Source organism: Larus michahellis, chromosome 8, assembly GCF_964199755.1.
Source record: "Larus michahellis chromosome 8, bLarMic1.1, whole genome shotgun sequence".
Taxonomy (NCBI): Eukaryota; Metazoa; Chordata; class Aves; order Charadriiformes; family Laridae; genus Larus; species Larus michahellis.
The window spans coordinates 46,207,589-46,226,490 of NC_133903.1; the positions used below are offsets into that span (position 1 = coordinate 46,207,589).

The window sequence follows — 18,902 nt, forward strand, 5'->3', positions numbered from 1 at the left end:
AACTGTAGTTCGGCACCGCTGCGCGACGGCCGATTGGGCAGAACGGAGGTGGGGCTCGGACGGGGGGTCCAGAGGTACGGACGGGGGTCACAGGCGAGGAGGGACTAGAAGCACCAGCGCGAAATAGGAGACACGCGCAATAAATAGCGACATCCTTTAATTTATCTGATTTTTGACCAAGAAAGGGGTAGCTTCAGCGAAGTGAAGCCTCAAAAAATTCATCGACACTCGTGCCTGTTCCTCTCCACGGAAATCTTTAGTAAAAGGCGAAAGATTTATACGATCTGAAGAGAAACCAGAGTATGCCACCATCTTTCCCCCCGCCACACCGCCCGCCTGCCCCGCGCCCCATAGCTCAGGGCGAAGGAGCCCCCCCCCCGCCCCCGGCCCCGCAGCCCCCGGCCCGGCCCGGCCCCGGGGCGGACCGGCCCCGCCGACCCGGACGGCTCGGAGCGGCCGCGGCAGCGGACACCGGCGGGGCCGGGGCGGTGCGGGGCGGCCGCGGTGCTCCCTGGGTATGCAAATCAGCCGAATGCTAATGAACACATGCTAACGAGGCGGGGCAGGGGTGGAAGGGCCGGCCGTTCAGGGTCAGCGCTACTGCAGGCGGTCCCGTGCCCGGCCCCGGTTCCCCCAGCCCGAACGTGGCTTGTGGCTCCCTGTACTGGTTCAGCCCCCGCCGGTGACCAGGGCCGCGCAGCCCCTCGGTCGCTCCTCCCTCCCACTCCCCCCACCCCCCCGCCACCAGCAGGATGGGGAAAGAATCAGGAAAAATGAGGAGAACTCGTGGGTTAAGACAAAGGCAGTTTAGTAAGGAAAGCAAAAGCCACGCACAAGGAGAGCAAAACAAGGAATTCATGGAATGGTTCGGGTTGGAAGGGACCTTAAAGATCATCCAGTTCCAACCGCCCTGCCCTGGGCAGGGACACCTCCCACTAGACCAGGCTGCTCGAAGCCCCGTCCAGCCTGGCCTTGGACACTTCCAGGGATGGGGCATCCACAGCTTCCCTGGGCAACCTGTTCCAGTGTCTCACCACCCTCACAGTAAAGAATTTCTTCCTGATATCTAATCTAAATCTACCCTCTTTCAATTTGAAACTGTTACCCCTCATCCTATGCCTCCACTCGCTGATAAAGAGTCCCTCCCCATCTTTCCTGTAGCCCCCTTTAGGTACTGGAAGGGGCTATAAGGTGTCTCTTCTCCAGGCTGAACAACCCCCGCTCTCTCAGCCTGTCCTCATAGCAGAGGTGCTCCATGCCCCTGAGCTGAATTCATTCCCTGCTTCCCACTGGCAGGTGGATGTCCAGCCATCTCTGGGAAAGCAGGCCTCCAGGACAGTGACTTGGGAAGACCAACGCCATTACTCCAAACATCCCTCCTTTCCTCCTTCTTCTCCAGCTTCATATGCTGAGCGTGACATCATGTGGTACAGAATATCCCTTTGGGCAGCTCGTCAAATCTGTGCTCCCCTTCAGCTTCTGGAAAAGGCCTGGATTAACGTAACTGTCGCGGAACAGCACGTGTTATCAGCGTTACTCTCACACTGAGCCCGAAATGCAGCAGCCACTGGGAAGAAAATCAACTCTCTCCCAGCCAGCCCCGGGAGAGCACCGCCGCTCGTCCCCCCCTGCGGCAGCGTAAGGGTAAAGGTGAGAAACTCGTGAGTTAAGATAAAACCAGTTTTAATAATTTAGAGAAAAAATAATTAATAAAGGCCAGCTGCCCTGTCTGCTGCGTTCTCTCCCTATTTCTTGGGATCATCCACCCACCCGCTTGGCCACAGATCCCCCTGTAAAACCAGCACTGAACATCTACAGCCTATAAATCTGTCTGTTTTTCACCAGAAAAGGGGTAGCTCCACCGAAATGGAGCCTTAAAAAATTCATCGACACTCGTGCCTGTTCCTCTCCACGGAAATCTTTAGTAAAAGGCGAAAGATTTATACGATCTGAAGAGAAACCAGAGTATACGCTAACGGGCGCCAGCACACAGCCCCTCTTCCCGTTGTCCCCCCCTGGAACACGGCGACCCCCGCCGCCACCGCCGGCCCCCCGTCGCTGCACATGGGCACGGCCCGGGCACGGGCACGGCCCGGATCCGAGGTGCCCCGCGGGGCGGCGGCGGCGGCGGCCAGCACTACCGGGGCCGCGCCACCGGTCCGCGGTGCATCCTGGGTATGCAAATAATTCCGCATACTAACTAGCCGTATGCTAATGACGCACCGGCAGCGCCGAGCACGGCCGTAGTGCTGTGGGGGGGCGCCCGTCCGGTCCTGCCGTGGGGTGCCGGGCCCCAAGCCCAGCCCGGAGCCGTTGGTGAGGTGCCTCCCTGCGGCAGACAAACCCCGACAGTGCTCCCCGCGCTCCCTCCGTCCCGGGGCCGCCGGTGCCCCGGCAGAGCAGCCCCGCCGCCGCCATCGCCCGCCGCTTCCCCTCAGCCCCGCGGCGTCGCCTGGCAACGGCGCGCGCACGGCGCCGGCGGCGCGGTGACGTCAGGGCCTCGCGAGAGCTCGCCCCGCCAAACCGCCCCGTGAGGCCCCGCCCCCTCCTCTTTCCGCCGGTGCCGCACCATGGGTGAGTGGGGACAGAGTCGGGCCCGGCCGCCATCCGCCGCCATCTGCCCGCCGCGCCGCCGCTGCCCGCCCCGGCCCCTCACCGCGGGGCTGCCGAGGGTGCCGCCAGCCCGCGCCGCCCGCTACTGGGGGCGGCCGCGACGGCACCGAGCTGCTGATGGGGGGGAGGGTGCCTAGGCCCAACATGGCGACGGGTGTGGGGGGGCGGGCGGCCTGGCCTCGCCTCGCCGCAGGCCCCCGGCGCTGGGCTCGCTGTCGGCCGCGCTGGGGCCGTAGTGGTCGGGGGCTGTGGAGGGAGCGTTTCCTGCAGGGAACCCCGCGCATGAGGTGGGACGGCTTTCGGAGGGGTGTGGGTTGGCCCTGTACTCCAGCTGGTTGGTGGGGGTTCGTTGGGGAAACAGGAGATGGGGCGTGATGGGGACATGGTCCTTATGGGGGACCCAGCAGGCTGGTCAGGAGAAGGTGGTTTATGTTGGGGTGTCTCTCAGGGGCCCAGCAGACAGGTGGGACGAGGGTTCCTTCTTACAGATGATCTACCAGACCCAGAGGATAATGCAGGGTGTCTCCTATAGGGTGCTGTGTAGCAGATTGGGATGGGGCACTTCCCATAGGATGCCCAGTACATGAGGTAGGTTGGGAGGCTGCTTCCCAAAGGGGATACCTGTCAGGCACGGTGGAGGGAGTCTGTCTGCTTTGTGCAGCCCTGATGGAGGGGTGGAGGCGGATCTGAGTATCAATGATGAAGCTTCTCTGACTGCTGCATAAGGCTGAGTGCACTGTGCGGATACCAACCTTGGAGAGCTGAGGACTCAGAACCGTGCCCTGCCATGGCCAGGTGGGCTCCAATGCTATCCTCTGTCTGCCATCCTCTGACCGCGCTGCTCTCCATTCAGGTATCTCCAGGGACAACTGGCATAAGCGTCGCAAGACTGGGGGCAAGAGGAAGCCCTACCACAAGAAGAGGAAGTATGAGTTGGGGCGACCTCCTGCCAACACGAAGGTGGGTGATTTGCAGAAGGTGGTCAGTAGTTGTGTTTTCATACTCGGGTTGCTGGTTGTGTGCTGGTAGAGGTTTAGATATGTTGTTAAATATTTTGTGAGTGGTTAAATATCTGTTACTGCATCTTTAAAAGGTGGTACTTTCCCCTCTGCCTTTGGAAAGCAGTGATACTGCTATATTTATAATAAGAGGCAATTGGAGTGATGAAACTTTCACCTTAGGTAGATGCAACAGACCGTTTTGGTCACTTACCGCATCTGCCGATGCTGGGGCTTGTCATAGTTACACTGACCACATTGCCTTTGAGGTTAGGACTTGACTGGGCTCCTGCGTGAGCTGTACAGCATTCCAGCACCAACAACACCCTGGTGTTTGTTTCTGACCGTAGATTGGCCCACGCCGAATTCATACAGTGAGGGTTCGTGGTGGAAATAAGAAGTACCGTGCCCTTCGGTTGGATGTTGGCAACTTCTCCTGGGGATCGGAATGTAAGTACATCCTAAGCCTGATGCGTTGTTGGAAGGGAAAAGTCTTCTGTAGCTGTGCTGGTCCCCAGTACTGCTACAAAGTAGCGGGATGATGATGCAAGCGTGGATTTGTAGTCTGGATTTGAACATTGTGGAGGTTGCAGCGCTGGGTCTGAAGCAGCATGCATAGTGATGAGAACTTTGACCTTATGTGGCCTTAGGAGACTTGAGTGTCTGCTAAGTTCACAGTGATTGGAGTGTCATAGTTACACTGAGTGACATGCTCACATTATCTTCTTTACTGGGGGAGAATCGCAGAAGGGAAAAAAAACCCTAAATATGGGTGGTTCTTCATAAATGCAGTTTCTGTTCACTGATGGACCTAAAATTTAGGCAGTCCTGCACATGAGCGAAAGGTGTTTGTCCTGGGGCCAGGCCACCTCAGCAAAATCCTAACATGTGCAGTTCACTTCATACTCCTGCTTTGCTAAGCAAAAGCAGGAAGCACAGAAGCAGGAGTCTGTAGTGTTTCCCCTGAGCAAGGTGGGTTTTCTCTGAATTGCAAGCTGGAAACCATATAACTCGAGCCCGGGCCTGTTCAGTGTTACTCAGCGTGATGGAAGAGCCAGCAGTTAGTAAAGTGGTGTTTCAGTGGCCAGCGCGGTGTGAGGGAGAAGGGACGTCCTTTCTCCTCAGTGATCACAGAGCGTTGTCCATGCTGTGGTAAGTGCTGTCGTTCATAGGCAGTATTACAGAAGGGAAGGGACTGGAGCGTACCTTGCAGAACATCTTGTGCCTGGCCTTTGCATATATGGCAGGCTGTGTCACCAGGGTGGGCGACTGCTAAACAGTCAAATCTGGTAGCTGAGACTGAATGCTTCAGGTGGGTTTCAAAAGGTGAAAACACCAGCTCCCCCTCTCAACTTACTCATAAACCCTCATCCTATGAGAATGGTTTATAGTATGTGTTGCAGAGCAATCCCGTTCAACACAGCTTAATTCAGTAACTCTAGGAAGTACATGTGGTATTAAGCCCTGTGTGCAATGTTAGTTGGTATCTGCTGAGGTATCTTCCAATCCAGAAATTTATTTTTTAGCATTGCTTAGTCTTACTTGAAATGAGTTCCAGCAAGGCCACAAATGCCAGTTTTTCACCTGGAGTCAGTCGGTTTCTAGGTGCAGGCTTCTGTCCTAGCAACGGAAAGTTGGACTGATGAAAAATAGATGCATCTCTTAGTTAAATTTAACTCAGTGCCAGGGAAGCTGGAGGACGTTTGATGGGGAGATGAGCGTGAGGTGATCTGAGGGTATGGGTGAAATGCTGTGGACTGTGTTCTCAGTTGTCTGATCCCTGTAGGTTTGAATTCATACTCTTCTTTTGAAAGGCTGCACTCGCAAGACCAGAATCATCGATGTTGTCTACAATGCTTCCAACAATGAACTGGTGCGGACAAAGACCCTGGTGAAGAATTGCATCGTTCTCATTGACAGCACCCCGTACCGGCAGTGGTACGAAGCCCACTATGCCCTGCCCCTTGGACGCAAGAAGGGCGCCAAACTGGTATGTCTGGGATTGTCATTGTCATTTTGACTCCTTGTGGAGTAGAGTCTGCCCTGCTGGAGGCAGTCAGCCGTCAGGAGTGGGCGTTGCCTGCCAGAAGAGGGTTGAGTACCCATCAGTGATAACGTTGGTTATCTGGGCTGCGTTCCTGTCAGCTCCCGGGATGAATCTGGCTCTGTTAATGGAGTGTTCAGTACTACGGAGCGCTCTGAGCCATTGCACCTGTTTGTGCACAAGGACCTGCCTGTCGATCTCTTTGGTCTTCTAATGATGATACCGTTGTCCAGTTCTGCTACTGAAGGGAGAGCGATGACATATTATGATGCTGAGGAAGACTTTGCAGGTCAGGTCCCTGTGCTGGGAAATGATTGCTTTGATGGGAACCTCGTGGATTGCTTTTAATTTTAAGATCCAAACCCCAGACTGCTAGAAAGTATTTAAGTCTCTCCATGTAGCACTCAGCTTAAGGTTGTTCCCCTGCATTAAAAACAGAGCACTTCTGGCTGAGCACTGTGCAGTTCAGAAGCGCAGGGAGAGCTTGTGACCTGTCTGCCAGGACTGCACCGCACCCGAGTGCCCTCATTATGTCTGGAGAGATAGAGTGGTCACTTCTTTGGAGGAGGATTAATTCAAGGAGGAAACCTTTGCAGTTTCATTTGTCTGAGAGCGCACTTCCCTAGGGCACCGTGCTTTGTTGTCAGCAGTGACTCTAGTTAGCAACACACTGCATTTCTTGACCTCAAAAGTGAAACAGCTCCCGGTTCTGTGAGGTTGAAGTATTTCTACCTCTGGAAGGTATGACTTGGGAAACATAGTAGTACAGCGCTGAGAATACAAGCATCTCCTTGGTGTTAGTGGAGACCACCTGTGCTAGCAGAAGGTGGCCATATGCTTAACCTTATCTTCGCTTATGGTCTTGTTTTTAGACTCCCGAAGAGGAGGAAATCTTGAACAAGAAGCGTTCAAAGAAGATCCAGAAAAAATATGATGAGCGAAAGAAGAATGCCAAGATAGCGAGTATTCTTGAGGAACAGTTCCAGCAAGGAAAGCTACTTGGTGAGTCCCTGGCAGCATTCATGTGGGTGGGGATAAGGGAGTCAGGGCACAAACAGGGATGCCAGAGCAGATCTTATCTTGGTCTTGGGATCATTTAAAGTTCTACTCGCTGTGATAAAGCGGGGTGAAAGCGATGGGGTGTTCTCCATACCTGCGTGAGTATCTTCTGGGTTTTAAATGTTAACTACTTTTATCTTCCCTGGAGTTACCCCACTTCAGGCAGGAAGGGGAGATCTATTTCTGGAGCTTGAATTGGTATGTGGCCCAGCCAGGCTTCTGGAGTTGATCATTCCTGGTTGGCCTTTGAGAAAGATAATGGGGCTCAAGATTTAAAAAATGAGTAAAGAGCCATGGGCTGCACTGTGCATCAGAAAAATGTCCTACCAACGTGTGACAGCTTTGACCAGTTTCGAGTTCTGGGATATAGTTCAGTGTTCTGAAGTCTTCTGGTGATGAGACCTTTGTCCAGTTCTGCTACTGAATTTGAGCGATGACAGTTTGGAGATCTGAAGAGGACTTCATTAGGGACTCAGTCCAGCAGAGCAGGTTCAAGAGCGTGGTGCCTTAGGGGGCAGTAGTGAAACCAGTACGTAAAGTGGTGTGTCTGTTACTGGTAACTTGCTCCTCTGTACTTTTGCAGAGACTTGCCTGCAGTGTTTATTTCACTTTGTGTATATACTGGGGTGGTGAATTATTAAACTTCTTTAACTGGATGACTTCTCCTTGCAGCCTGCATTGCCTCCAGACCTGGACAGTGTGGCCGAGCCGATGGCTACGTGTTGGAAGGCAAGGAATTAGAGTTCTACTTGAGGAAGATCAAGGCCAGAAAAGGCAAATGAATAAAAACTATTCTGCTGAGAGCACGAATAAAACCCAGAGTCTACTACACTAAAGGGGTTGTGTGCTCATTTGTGTGTGCGTGATGGAGGGGGCTTGTGTAGCTCCTCCTGCCTGTGAAATGTGAAGGAAAAAGGATTTTTCCTGGAATCCCTGAGCACTTTGGTGACTTCAGGCAAGCTCTGACCCTGCACGCTCTCAACTAAAACATCTCCCTGGGCTCTAGGACAGCGACTTAGTGGACCAAGTGGGTGTGGAAAAGAGTTGTCGGACTCGGCTCAAGTGGAGGATTTCCAGTACTGGAAACCTGTGAGCAGGAGGAAGGTGCGAATGTCCACTCCCGTTAAGATTTCTCGCTTTCAGGAAGCTGCCGGGGTCTGGCTGGGCATGTTCCCCCTTTTCCTGTGGTGCCTCAGGTCTGCACGAGCTGTGTTTGGGGTCTTGGAGTGAGTTTGGGTGAGACAGGGGTCTACACCTCCAGCCTCAGCAGCTGGTGCCTCCTGCTCTCCTTTCCAGATAACGCGTCCTCCAGTTCAGGCCAGCAGCCCCTTCTGCCGTTGCATGGCGTTTCCTGCCCGGCTGTATGATTGCCTTCAGGATCTGGTATCTTCTAACCAAACATGGCTGCACTGGTCGTTGACCAGCTGGTCTTTCCCTGGCCTCCTTGGTATCATTCCAGTGCGAGAGAAATTCCTTCTAGCAGAAGGGGCAGGCTCTCGTCGTGGTCTGTCCCTTTCGAAAGCTGGGTACAAACTCCAGCTTTCTGCCCTGTCACTTGTGGTGGGATTGGAAAGCTGTGAAGAACAAAAGCTGTTCTGGATGTTTTGGGGCATGAGATGTTATTCCTTGGGGCTGCTGTCTTTAAAGAAAGCCAGCATGGTGGATCTCTGCATCTGGTTGCCAAATGCTTTGTGCAGGTATTAGGGTGAAGTTAGGAGGCCATCTAAGGGCTGGTCCCAGGGCTGTGGGGGACCCGGACTTGCACATCTCATACCTGCCAAGTGGACATTGCACATTTCACCCTGTGCATTATTTTTACAAAAGCCTCGTTTATTCATAGGAATTCTCAGGTGCGAGGCAAAGTACCTGCAGCCCCAGCTTCACAGTCTTCAGCTCTGAACTGGAGGAGATTGTCATCATCTTGCCCCGAGCAGAGCTGTGGTGAGACCCATGTCTCTAGTGTCCTAATGCGGACCATGTTCTCCTTGTGATGCTGTGCACTGGCTGCCGAGGGTGGCAGCAGGAGGTGCTAGCGGGCTCCGGTGCCCTGGGTGGTTGGCAGGGAGCCAAGGATGGGTCTGCCACGGAAGGGACACCCCAACCGCATCAGAAGATGATACCTGTTACCTGGGTGGCCGTGAGGTTGTGCTATGGTGGGCATGCATTGGCACTGCTTCCCAGCCCGCGTCTGCCAACGGAGCTGTGGCCAGCCGGGTGCCACTTCTGGAGTCCCTGGCAGTGGGACCTGGGCTGGGCGGGACGTTTGCACAAGCACATTCCTTCTCCATAGCGATCCGGGGTAAACTTTCCCTGCTCTCCAGCAACACCTGCTTTCCAGAGGTGGGGTGGAGGTGATAAAGGGCACTTGGGAGGGATGCGTCACGGCTGCTTCCTCTGAGTGCGTTTCTTCTTTCCCCTCGTCCTCCGAGAGTGCAAACAGGATTCAGGGTGTTTCTGGGGGACTTTGTACGGATGGAGAAACTGAGCAAGTGACAGGGCAAGTGCCAACTTGGTGTCAGAGGCAGGAGCTGTAAACCTGGCCCCTGATGAGCAGGGTTATGGCTAATTCATCAGTGCACGCTGCTTGATGAAGTTACTGCTGTGAAAAACACAGCAGCCAAGGGCAACAGCCCGTGGGAACGAAAGTGGCACCTATCGCCCACCGCAGCCACGCTGTAGGTGTGACATGGGAACAGGAGGGTGGCACCTGGCTCCCACGGTGGCACAGGCTGTGGGACCTCGGTTTAGCTGCAGGATGTGTTGTTTCTGGCCTGGCCTTGGCACAGCCCCGTGGACGTGCGCAGGGATTTGCCCGTCCGGGAGGAGGCAAAACTGCCCTCACTGAGCACGGAAGAGATGGGCAGGGGCTGGGGTTAAGCACAGCTTCAGTCTGGCTAATTTTAGGAGGTGCCAAAGCCTGGTCCGAGGACCTTGCCCGCTTCTACAGATAGACGAGAGGGCTGAATTTAAAAAAAAAAAGAGCTACTTTTCATACGATGAGCAGCCGGCAGCGTAGCCCCAGTGAGGTCACGCGTCACCCCGAGTGCTGCTCCTTGCTGTTGCATGACTCTCAGCTCCACGCAGTATTAACTTCGGGGTATTTTCACGGGAAATGCTCCAACCCAGAAAAATGACCTCGTGGTTACACTTTAACAGGTCCAGCAGTGGCCCGGAGGGTAGCGGAGAAGGAGCGGGGCGGCCTTGCTAGGAGGAAATGGGAGCTTTGTAGGAAAGGTGGCTTTGGGAAAGGGAGGCTTGCAGGAAAGGGAATTTTTTAACAGCTCTGTTGATATTCTCAGGGGAAACACACTTTTTTGAGTGCAGGAATCGTTCTACAGGTGCTGAAAGCATCTTTCTTTTGGTTTTGTTTTTTTTTTTTTTTTTTCTGGCTGTATCACTTGGTCTAATACCCCACAACTGTCACCGGTGTCAGTCCGTGGGCCTGTGCCCTTTTTGCCTCAGGAGAACGTGGCCACTCATTGACAAAATCCAAATTCACCTGCTTTTTGGATAAACATGATGTCCCTGCTGTCTTACTTCTGGGGGTGATTTGCACCGACAAAGAACCTCAAAGCCAAGGCTGGCAATTGCTTTATTAATATCGAGAGGACATCTCCATCACGGTGTTGGTTTTCTGCAAGACTAATGCCCTGGTCCTGTCCCTTGCTTGGGGTCTGGACTGTCCCTGTCCCCTGCATTGGGCCATGGGAGCAGGGAGTGAACCCGGCCAGCTGCAAGTCAGTGGCACCATCACAGAGATGGGCTGAATCCTGCCATTTTGGGGCTAACAGCTAGTGTTGGAGGCTGTCTGCCCAATCCCAAACCCACCGGGATCTTCCCGTCAACATGGGGACACATCTTGGCTTGGGGCTGGGTGGTGAAAGACCTGGCAATGTCCTGCTTCTGGATAGGGGGGTTCAAGGGGAGGTGGCTGGGGACAGGGAGCATCATGGCTGGCGGTGGCAGTGCCTTGGGTTGGGGGCAGCTATTCTGCCCCCAGGAAAAGGTGAGTTTTGGGGCAGCCTCAGGGCTCCCAGGCCTCCGGACGGTCAGCCCCGATGCTGTCGCTGGACGGTGCCTTCACCTGGATCAGCGGTAGCTCCTTCCTCTGCATTTCGGAGGCCTCTGGTGGCCGGGTCCCCCCCAGGCAACCACCAGGCATGGGGGGCTTGCTGGCCCCGCTCTCCTCATCCTCTGTCCCCTCCTCCTCGATGCAGGCCACTGACTCGGGGTCCTCGGAACGGTTGGGGTGAGGGGACGGGAAACCGCCATCCAGCCGGGGATGCCGCAGGTGGGGATGACCTCGGCTGCCCCAGCCGAAGTTTTTGATGCTGATGGCGGGGGATGCGGCGGCGAAGAATCGGCTGAGCAGGGGCGTCTGGATGCGCGGCACACTGGGAGAGGCCTCCGCCGGCTGGCTCTGCTCCGCGTCCTCGCACATGCTGGGGGAGCACGGCGGGATGATGGGGACAGGCTGCCATCCTCCACAGGGATGCCCAGCGCCCCTCACCGCCTCCATCCCAGTGTGTTTCCAAGCAGGGAGCGGCTCCGGGAAGCCACATCCCTGCCCCAGCAGCTCATCCATCGCCCAGTGCAACCCCAAAGCTCACAGGGAATGAGCAACGTGCTCCCGGCAGGGGATTTGCTGTTTGCTCGCTGTAACTGGGCCCAGGGGGGGATGGGGGGGACCCTGAAGCGCTCACCCTCTTTTTCCCCAGCCCCAGGTGGGTGCTGTGCACTCACCGCATGTCGAAGGTGGAGCCCAGGAAGGAGGGCTTCAAGGTCTCAGCAGCGGTGGCCGTGGTGTAGGGGGGCTGAGCCGTGGACTCGTTCCAGTATTTGTCCTTCACGGCCGGGGGCAGGTTCTGGTACATGTCATCCACGGAGAGCAGGGACACCTGAGCACAGCGAAGACAGGGGACAGGGGTGGCTTTCTCAGAGGTGAGGGGCTGAGCTGCCGGGCTGCTGAGTGTCCCTTGGGGGGTTGCTGACCCTGCCATGGGGAGCAGACATGTGGAGGGATAGGGATGGAGGGACAAGGTGCAGCCCTGCTTCCTTGAGTGGGAATCTATTTTGGACCAGGACCTGCGTGGCCAGGAGCAGGGCTGGGGGGCGGCAGGCCACAGGTCCCACTGCCAGGGGACGGGGATGTCCCTGTGCACTGATTGCAGCAGCCCCCAACAAAGGCAGCCTGGGGCAGGACTCACCTGCAGGTTCCTGTCTATCAGCTTGTTGGTCTCAAAGTCATCATCATCTTCTCCGAAAGGGTTAATGATCTGCTCTGCAACCTGGGGAGGGAGGGGGCCAGGAGAGACAGGGGAGCAGGGACAGGAGCACATTCCCACAGGACTCTCCATCCCTCAGTCCACTCATGGGGCACGTGAAATGTGCAGACTTGGAGCTCCATGGTGCCCCAGTGTGAGGGCTGGGCTCAGAGGACATCCCCAGCGGCAGCCAGTTGTGACGTAGCTGGTGCCATGCCCTGGGCCAGGCACCCCCGCAGCCCAGGGGGGTGCTCAGGGCCACCTGGCCACCCTTAGCCCATAAAGCAAAGCCCGTCTGCATGGCCAAATCTCACCTTCAGCCAGCCAGCGTAGAAGAAGAACTGAAGGAGGGTGGGGAGGGGGATGTACATGTCCAGGTCCCCCTCCTGCCCCGGCTCCAGCGGCTCCAGGAACTGCCGCCCGATGAGGCAGAAAGTGAAGAAGGAGTAGACGGCGATGGTGACCACCTGCCGGGAGTGCGGGTCAGCCCGTGGCGAGGGTGGGAGCCGAGGGGGACCCTCGGCACAGGAGCAGCGAGGATGCGAGAAGCTCAGCAGGTCACTGATGCTCTCGTGGGCTTAAGGCTAAACCCCGCTGCCCCACTCCCCGGGCTTCTGCACATCCCTGCAGGGCTATGAACCCACCGCCGTGCCGGATCCGGCACCAGGTTCAACAGAGGAGTAAAGTGCTTTTAGGAAGGGAGGTAAATTGTTCCCCATCAGGGTGCAGGGAGGAGACTGTGGGGCTCCTCTGCCACTGTGGGTGGAAGGAGCTGGGATGTGGGTTCGGGGAGCCCAGGGTGGGTACCCACCTGCGTGTACACCAGAGGGATGCTGATCCAGTCGTAATGGAACAACATGCTGCACTTGGCCCGGTAGAGATTCAGCTCCTGGGCAGGGAGGACAAGGACGGGTGACCCAGGTATCAAGCGAGTCCCCCCCGCAGAAGCCTGGTCCCCCTGCGCACCCAGAGCCAACTCACATCCATGAGCAGGCGGAGGGCCACGTCATCACGGATGCGGCCATCCCGCCTGGCCTGGGCCGCCAGGTTGGTGAACCAGACGCAGGGGATCCAGTACTTGTTGAAGTCGGAGTGGAGGCTCTCGAACTTCTTGCGCTCGTCCTGCGTCATGAAGCCTGCGGAGGGGCAGAGGCTCAGTGCCACGGCCCCCATATTAAGGGGGGAGACTCCTTTTGGGGTGGGAACACAGGGTTTTCCAGGTGAAACTACATCCCCTGGAGACAAGCTGTGGGCAAACGGGACGCGGGACTCTGGGGGTGAACATACGTGCCAAGATGCCACCCTGTGTGCGGGGCAGTTTGGGGCAGGGATGCTTGCAAGGATCCCCAGCTCCCAGCACATCTGGTGACAGGGACACATCTGTGTCCCCCAGCTCTCGCCCCACATTGCAAGCCATCACCACCACCAGGGTTTAGCTCCTCACCCGCTTCCACCACGTGGTCCATGGTGGGGAAGCGCTTGAGCACCCTGGTGCTGACGGAGCGCAGGATGAGGACCGACGACAGGTTGGCGTAGCGGATGAGGGTGCGCCGCAGGATCCGGCCCTTCTCATCTTTTCCGTGGACGTTGCTGGAGATGACGCACATGAGCTGGTCGGGCAGGGGGATGCTGGTGTACTGGGCCCACCACCGGTTCACAATCAGGGTGACGTAAAAACCTGCACCGAGAGATAGCATGTGGGGGGGCTCGGTGTGACCAGGTCGGGGGTTGAGGCGGGGACGAGCCCATGCCAGGAGAGATGCCATGTTTCCAAGGGTGACAGATTTCTCTGTGGACGGGAGATAAAGCACATGTTGTGCTTCCCTTTCAGCTGCCCTCCCCAGGGATGGAGGTGGGGATGTCCCCAGCTCTTCCCTGCCCTGGGTGCGGGTGGCAGAGGGCAGGACAGCCATGTCTTGTAGGTAAGGTGCCCCTTTCCTGGGCATGGGGAGGAGGGTGCGGAGTGGTCCAGGGGAAATCACAGTCTCAGGAAATCTCCCTGGCATCCCCAGGGCAAGGGAACCATGTTTGGTGGCTCCGGCAGCCAAGTGCCGTTCCTGGGGTCCTGGGCTCCCCCATCCCTCATCCGATGGTGTCCAAGGGATGTTTTGGCATGGGGTCAGGATGGGCAGTGGGGGCATCCTCAAGCCACCAGTGCCAGGGGCAGCAGGGGACCCACGGATCTGGGGATGGACCATACCTAAGACGAACGACATGGGGATGAGGTCCGTGGAGCGGTTGCAGTATTGAGCCACCTTGGTATAGATGCGCTTCTGCTCCTCGGTCAGCAGCCGCCTGCAGCCGAAACACAGTGGGTCAGGGACACACAGCAGGGTCAGGGACAGGAGAGGCGTCGGGGACAAGCAGCAGGGTCAAGGGCAAATGGTGGCTGGGGCACTGCCTTGGACCTCCACAGAAAGCCATAGCCTGATTCCCCTTCTCCTTACCCTCCTCTGCCCACTCCCACCCTCCCTGGAGGAGTCCCCATGGCTTCTCCCCTCCCGTGGACCCCAGTCCATGACCAAAGGGGCATCTCTGCACGTCCCAGTGGGTCCCCAGGGAGGGACACAACCAGACCCTGCTCACCGGTAGACAAGGCTAAGCACGGCGTACAGCACCATGAAGACGATGAACTCCTTGTACAGCAGCTTGTAGATGCTGCCTTTCCAGCGGAACAGCAGCTTGGAGAAACCCCCGAAACGGGAGTTGGCGACTTTCAGCGTGTAGGAGATGGTCATTGCGGCTCAGCTCTGCACCTTGGCGGAAAAATCCTTCTCTCACTGGCTGCTGGCTAAACTGGGGAGAACTGGGCTTCCCACCACCGTCCAGGCTGCAGGACCTGGGGACACGCACTCGCTCCCACACCACGCACTAGGGCCCATCAGCAGGATCGCCCATGCAGTCACCCTGCCCTTCCCACGCCTGCCACAGCTGCTGCCCGCTCCCTGCCTGCACCCTCCTGTCCTCCCAGCGCCTCTTCCACCTAAATACCCTGCCAAGCCCTCCCCATGATGGATTGGGGCTGTCAGACGCAGGGAACAGGGAACTCTGGCTCGGTCGCACCTCCCTGCCACCGGCCATGACTGGAGATTTCAGTGGGGGCTGTGGGTGCTGGAGCCAGGGCCGGGCAGCACCCAGCGGGGGCGGTTTGGGTTGTTTCCCTTTGCAGCCACGGCAGCTGAATTTAGGTTCTGTGAGAAGGAGGGGAAAGGAGGGCTGCATCGCTCCCGGCAGCCCCGGGAACGGGTCCCTGGGGTGCACAGGCAGAGCCGGAACCCAGGGGTGGCGGTGGGATATTTTTGGAGCACGGGTGAAAAATGCGCCCGTCACTGCCCAAGTCCTCGCTGCCAGCAACAGGCAGCGCCTGCGGCCGTGGGGAGGGATGGCTGACCCCCGCCTGTCCCACCTCGGCACTACGGAGCTCTTGGTCCCTCTGTGTTCCCAGGGGAGAAACTGGAGATGGCATGAGCTGGGGCACGCCGGGATGCCCTGGCTGCTGTACCTGGCGGGGGGGGTGACGGAGGCATTTTAAAGGCTGGCACCAGGCCACTTTCCCAGGGCCTGGGAGGGAGCGGGAAGGGAAAAATTCCAGTGGGACATAAACCAGTGGGAAACATCCGTGAGTGACAGCGAGACATGCAGGGAAATCATCCTGTCCTTGTCCCCGACCCATGCTGGGGCTGGGACTGAGACTGAGCACTGCCGGGGCCCGTGGCTCGTCCCGCCGTGGGCTGCCGGAGGCCATGCCGTGCTCCGCAGGAAACGCCGCTTCCTTTGCCGTCCGGAGCTCCGTGTCCTGCCCTGCCTGGCTCCCTCCCTTCCTGCCCAGGCACAGCGCCCAGCCCAGGCCCGGGACGGCTCCAGTGCAGAGCAGGGCGGCCACAGGGGCTTCCAGCCTGGGAAATGTCCCCTTGGGCAGGGGGGACAGGGCTCAAGGGTGCCCGCCTCCCCCCATCCCTGGAGAAGGGCTGGAGCACCCATGGGTGAGACTTGCCGGGGGGGTGCCTGTGCAGGGGAGTGATTTACAGCACCCGCAGCCTTTGCCCCATTCCCAGGAGCCCCACAAGTCCCTGCCCCGTCCAGGAACCATGGATTTTACAGCAGGCTGACACCTTCCCTGGCTGGGCTGTAAATCACAGCGCAAGGCAGAGGCTCCTCTCCCCCCAGCCAGTGCTCAGCTCAAAGCGAACCCAGGCTGCTGGGTGAGACCCACACCGGGGCATCACCCAGGGCATGGGAGGGGACATGGGATAAGAACCAAAGCCCCCCACCCCTGCAGTCCCCCATATCCCATCGGTCAGCTCCCCACCACCCCAAACCACGCAGACACAGGGATGGAGCCGCGCTTCCAGGAGTAAAATGATTTATTTCTTACTGAGAGCTGGATCCTACAGGGCTTGGCAGCACGTTGGGCAGGGGAGGCTGCAAGGGGCCCCTCCAGTGCCTCCCTGTGTGCGTGTGCACCTTGCACACCCGCTCACACCCACCCACGTGCAGTGCCCACACACGCGTGTGCACACTCGTGCAGCAGCACACGTGCACCGGCTGTTTCAAGCCCCCGTGCCATGCAGTGGGACACGTTGGGATGTGGGGTGGGCAGCAGGCAGGGCCACCGCAGGGTCCCTCTGCCAAACCCAGGGCACCCCGTCCACGCGTGACAGCCCCTGCAGACCACATAGGCAGAGCTATCCCCATTTCATATCCCCAGACCCTGTTCTCTGCGGGCTGGGGAGCAGCAGGTCCGTGCCAGATGCCATCTGGCTCCCGTGAGAGAGGATGGAGGCCCCGGCCAGTGGGTCTGGCACACACACTATTGTCACCTGGTCCCCAAAAGCAGTCCCCACTGCCCCTCCATGTCCTGCCTTGGGCACTACCAGCCCATGTCTCCCCAAAAACTGCCAGCCTGTGGCAGAGTCCCTGGTGCCCGAAACACCCTCGCACTCCCTGCCCAGCTGCAGCACATGGCAAGCGAGGATCACATGTGGTAGCGCAGGGGAAGGGATGGGAATTTGGGGGTGCAGCTTTGCAAACAGCCACTGTAAGCCATGGCAGGACAGCTCGTGCCTCTCCTGCTCTGCCGGCTTTCACTACCGCCCGGCACCTGCCATCCTCCCGGCATGTCCCAGATACAGCCCGAGACCCAGCATCAGTGCAGGTCAATGTTCTCATACTCCAGGTTGTCTGAGTCCTCCAGCTCGATGCCAGGTACCAGGTTGTAATAGTTGGTTGACTGACTCATGTAGATCTTCTCCCGGTCGGCAGAGTCCTTCAGGACTTCGGTCACACTGACAGTGTCCACCTCTGGCTCACTGCCCCCCAGCTCCTCTGCCCTTGGTGCCGGGGTGTCCCGCTGCCTGCCTGGCCCTGTGCCCCACTGCCCTTTGTGGGCTGGCACCTGGGAACTGCTTGGGGATCCCACCTGGATCTCCACCTCCTCATAGAGGTCCCTGCTGCTCTCCAGCGGGTCCACGGAGGGCTGGAGCAGGACCTGGCTCCCCAGCAGCACCTTCTTCTCGGTCTCGGAGGGGGCAGCAGGTAGCTCGTAGGGGACGTAGTGGTGGGGCTCTGCAGGCACTTGGGCATTGCCCCTCTCTGCTGTGGCTGGATGGCTCTGGGACCTGCTCTGAAGGCTGTAGTTGGTCTTTCTCTTCCGCCTGCAGAAGCACCAGGTGATGCTGGCGAGGATGAGGAGAGGGGGCAGGCAGATGAAGAGGGCGGTGAGGCTGTGCGAGGGGCACAGCTCACCCCGGGGGATGCTCTGAAGGTCCACACCATGGTACCGCTCCGGTGTGTGGCAGATAACCTCAGTGGCCAGGCTGGGCCAACCCTCCAGGTTGCTGAGCAAAGTGCAGCTGCAGTCCCAGCTGTTGTTGGAGAGCTGGAGCTGGAGCAGAGACGGCTTCAGGAGGCTGGCGGGAAGGAAGGTCAGGGCATTGAAGCCCAGGTAGACCTCCTGGACTTGGGTTGATGCCTTCAGGAAGGACCCGGGCAGCTCCTGGAGCTGGTTGCTGTCCAGATGAAGGACCCTCAAATTAGGGGCATCTTCCAGAAAACTTCCAGGTAGACTTTCCAGCAGGTTGTGACTTAAGTGCAAGATTTCCAAGGCAGGGGGGACTCCCTGCGCGTTGCTGATGGCCGTGATGTTGCAGTGCGAGAGGTAGAGCTCCCGCAGCCCCCGCACCCCTACCAGCATGCCCCAGTCCAGGTGGGTGATGTTGGAGCTGGTGAAGTTGAGGCAGCAGCTCTCGGGGAGCGGAGCTTCCCGGAAAGCTTGGAAGTCCATGGGCTCCGAGCAGTTGCAGCTCTGCGGTGCCGGGTCGAGGGCAAGGCCGGCAGCGAGCAGGAGGCTGCCCCAGAGGGACACGGTCCCCAGCCCAGCGCCTGCGGGGAGAGCAGAGGGGACAGATGACCCCCCCGGCAGGACCAGCTCTCCCCTTGCTCCAGCCCCCCACGGCGGGGGGGTGAACCCCACTTCTCCCCCTCCTAAGGAAGGGACCCGAGTTCCCGCAGCCCCCGCGGACCTACCTCCCGCCCCCGCCAGCCCGGGGCTGTCTCACACCCGACGTCCCGCTGCTCCGTCCGGCTGCCCACGGGCAGCGAGCGACCGCCGGGGCTGCGCTCGTCCCCACGCCCCCACGCCCGGCTCCCCCCGGGGTGCCCTGCCCGGCCTCACCTGCCGCCGCACGCCCCATCCTGCGGGGCCGCTCCGCCGCGCTCCCCGCCGGGCGCGGCCGCCGGCTCCGCCTCGCCGCGGGGCGGCCCCGCCGCTGCCCGCCCGCCCCGTCCCGGCACCGCCTCGCCCCGGCACCGCTGACCCCCCGCCCCCCCCGACCTCCTCCGCCGCGGGCCGTGGTCCCCCGCAGCCCCCTGTGCCCCTTCCCCTCGCTGGGATCCCTCCAGCCACGGACCCTCCAGCCGCACTGA

The 18,902-nt window shown here is 58.7% G+C and overlaps 3 protein-coding genes and 7 non-coding genes across 11 annotated transcripts; 6 read left to right on the forward strand and 4 right to left on the reverse strand.

Annotated features, from left to right (window-relative positions):
* Positions 1–189: 189 nt before the first annotated feature.
* LOC141748118 (U5 spliceosomal RNA) lies at positions 190–304 on the reverse strand. Its single transcript, XR_012588927.1, has one exon. It is a non-coding gene; the product is annotated as a U5 spliceosomal RNA (small nuclear RNA).
* Positions 305–1,854: 1,550 nt separating this feature from the next.
* LOC141748117 (U5 spliceosomal RNA) lies at positions 1,855–1,969 on the reverse strand. The gene has a single exon (XR_012588926.1). It is a non-coding gene; the product is annotated as a U5 spliceosomal RNA (small nuclear RNA).
* Positions 1,970–2,213: 244 nt separating this feature from the next.
* Positions 2,214–7,550, forward strand: RPS8 (ribosomal protein S8). The gene is made up of 6 exons (XM_074598419.1): positions 2,214–2,574; positions 3,467–3,573; positions 3,962–4,061; positions 5,426–5,601; positions 6,528–6,657; positions 7,387–7,550. Exons 1-6 carry the CDS (start codon positions 2,571–2,573, stop codon positions 7,494–7,496), a joined length of 627 nt encoding a protein of 208 aa, XP_074454520.1. The 5' UTR covers positions 2,214–2,570; the 3' UTR covers positions 7,497–7,550.
* LOC141748098 (small nucleolar RNA SNORD55/SNORD39) lies at positions 3,301–3,385 on the forward strand. Its single transcript, XR_012588908.1, has one exon. It is a non-coding gene; the product is annotated as a small nucleolar RNA SNORD55/SNORD39 (small nucleolar RNA).
* LOC141748101 (small nucleolar RNA SNORD46) lies at positions 3,767–3,870 on the forward strand. The gene has a single exon (XR_012588911.1). It is a non-coding gene; the product is annotated as a small nucleolar RNA SNORD46 (small nucleolar RNA).
* Positions 5,863–5,935, forward strand: LOC141748099 (small nucleolar RNA SNORD38). Its single transcript, XR_012588909.1, has one exon. It is a non-coding gene; the product is annotated as a small nucleolar RNA SNORD38 (small nucleolar RNA).
* Positions 7,101–7,172, forward strand: LOC141748100 (small nucleolar RNA SNORD38). The gene has a single exon (XR_012588910.1). It is a non-coding gene; the product is annotated as a small nucleolar RNA SNORD38 (small nucleolar RNA).
* A 568-nt stretch (positions 7,551–8,118) lies between the features above and the next one.
* Positions 8,119–8,248, forward strand: LOC141748113 (small nucleolar RNA SNORA35). The gene has a single exon (XR_012588922.1). It is a non-coding gene; the product is annotated as a small nucleolar RNA SNORA35 (small nucleolar RNA).
* A 2,490-nt stretch (positions 8,249–10,738) lies between these two features.
* BEST4 (bestrophin 4) lies at positions 10,739–14,716 on the reverse strand. The gene is made up of 9 exons (XM_074597703.1): positions 14,565–14,716; positions 14,179–14,273; positions 13,423–13,656; positions 12,960–13,114; positions 12,790–12,867; positions 12,293–12,445; positions 11,922–12,002; positions 11,458–11,612; positions 10,739–11,156 (listed from the first exon to the last, which is right to left on the reverse strand). The coding sequence occupies exons 1-9, from the start codon at positions 14,714–14,716 to the stop codon at positions 10,739–10,741; spliced, it is 1,521 nt and encodes a 506-aa protein (XP_074453804.1).
* A 1,597-nt stretch (positions 14,717–16,313) lies between these two features.
* LOC141747689 (uncharacterized) lies at positions 16,314–18,703 on the reverse strand. 2 transcript variants are annotated; one of them, XM_074598347.1, is made up of 2 exons: positions 18,652–18,703; positions 16,314–18,359 (listed from the first exon to the last, which is right to left on the reverse strand). In XM_074598347.1, the coding sequence occupies exons 1-2, from the start codon at positions 18,668–18,670 to the stop codon at positions 17,125–17,127; spliced, it is 1,254 nt and encodes a 417-aa protein (XP_074454448.1). In that variant the 5' UTR covers positions 18,671–18,703; the 3' UTR covers positions 16,314–17,124. The 2 variants fall into 2 exon arrangements, with proteins under 2 accessions (XP_074454448.1, XP_074454449.1); XM_074598348.1 differs by lacking the exon at positions 18,652–18,703 and adding an exon at positions 18,504–18,619.
* Between the last annotated feature and the right edge of the window lie 199 nt (positions 18,704–18,902).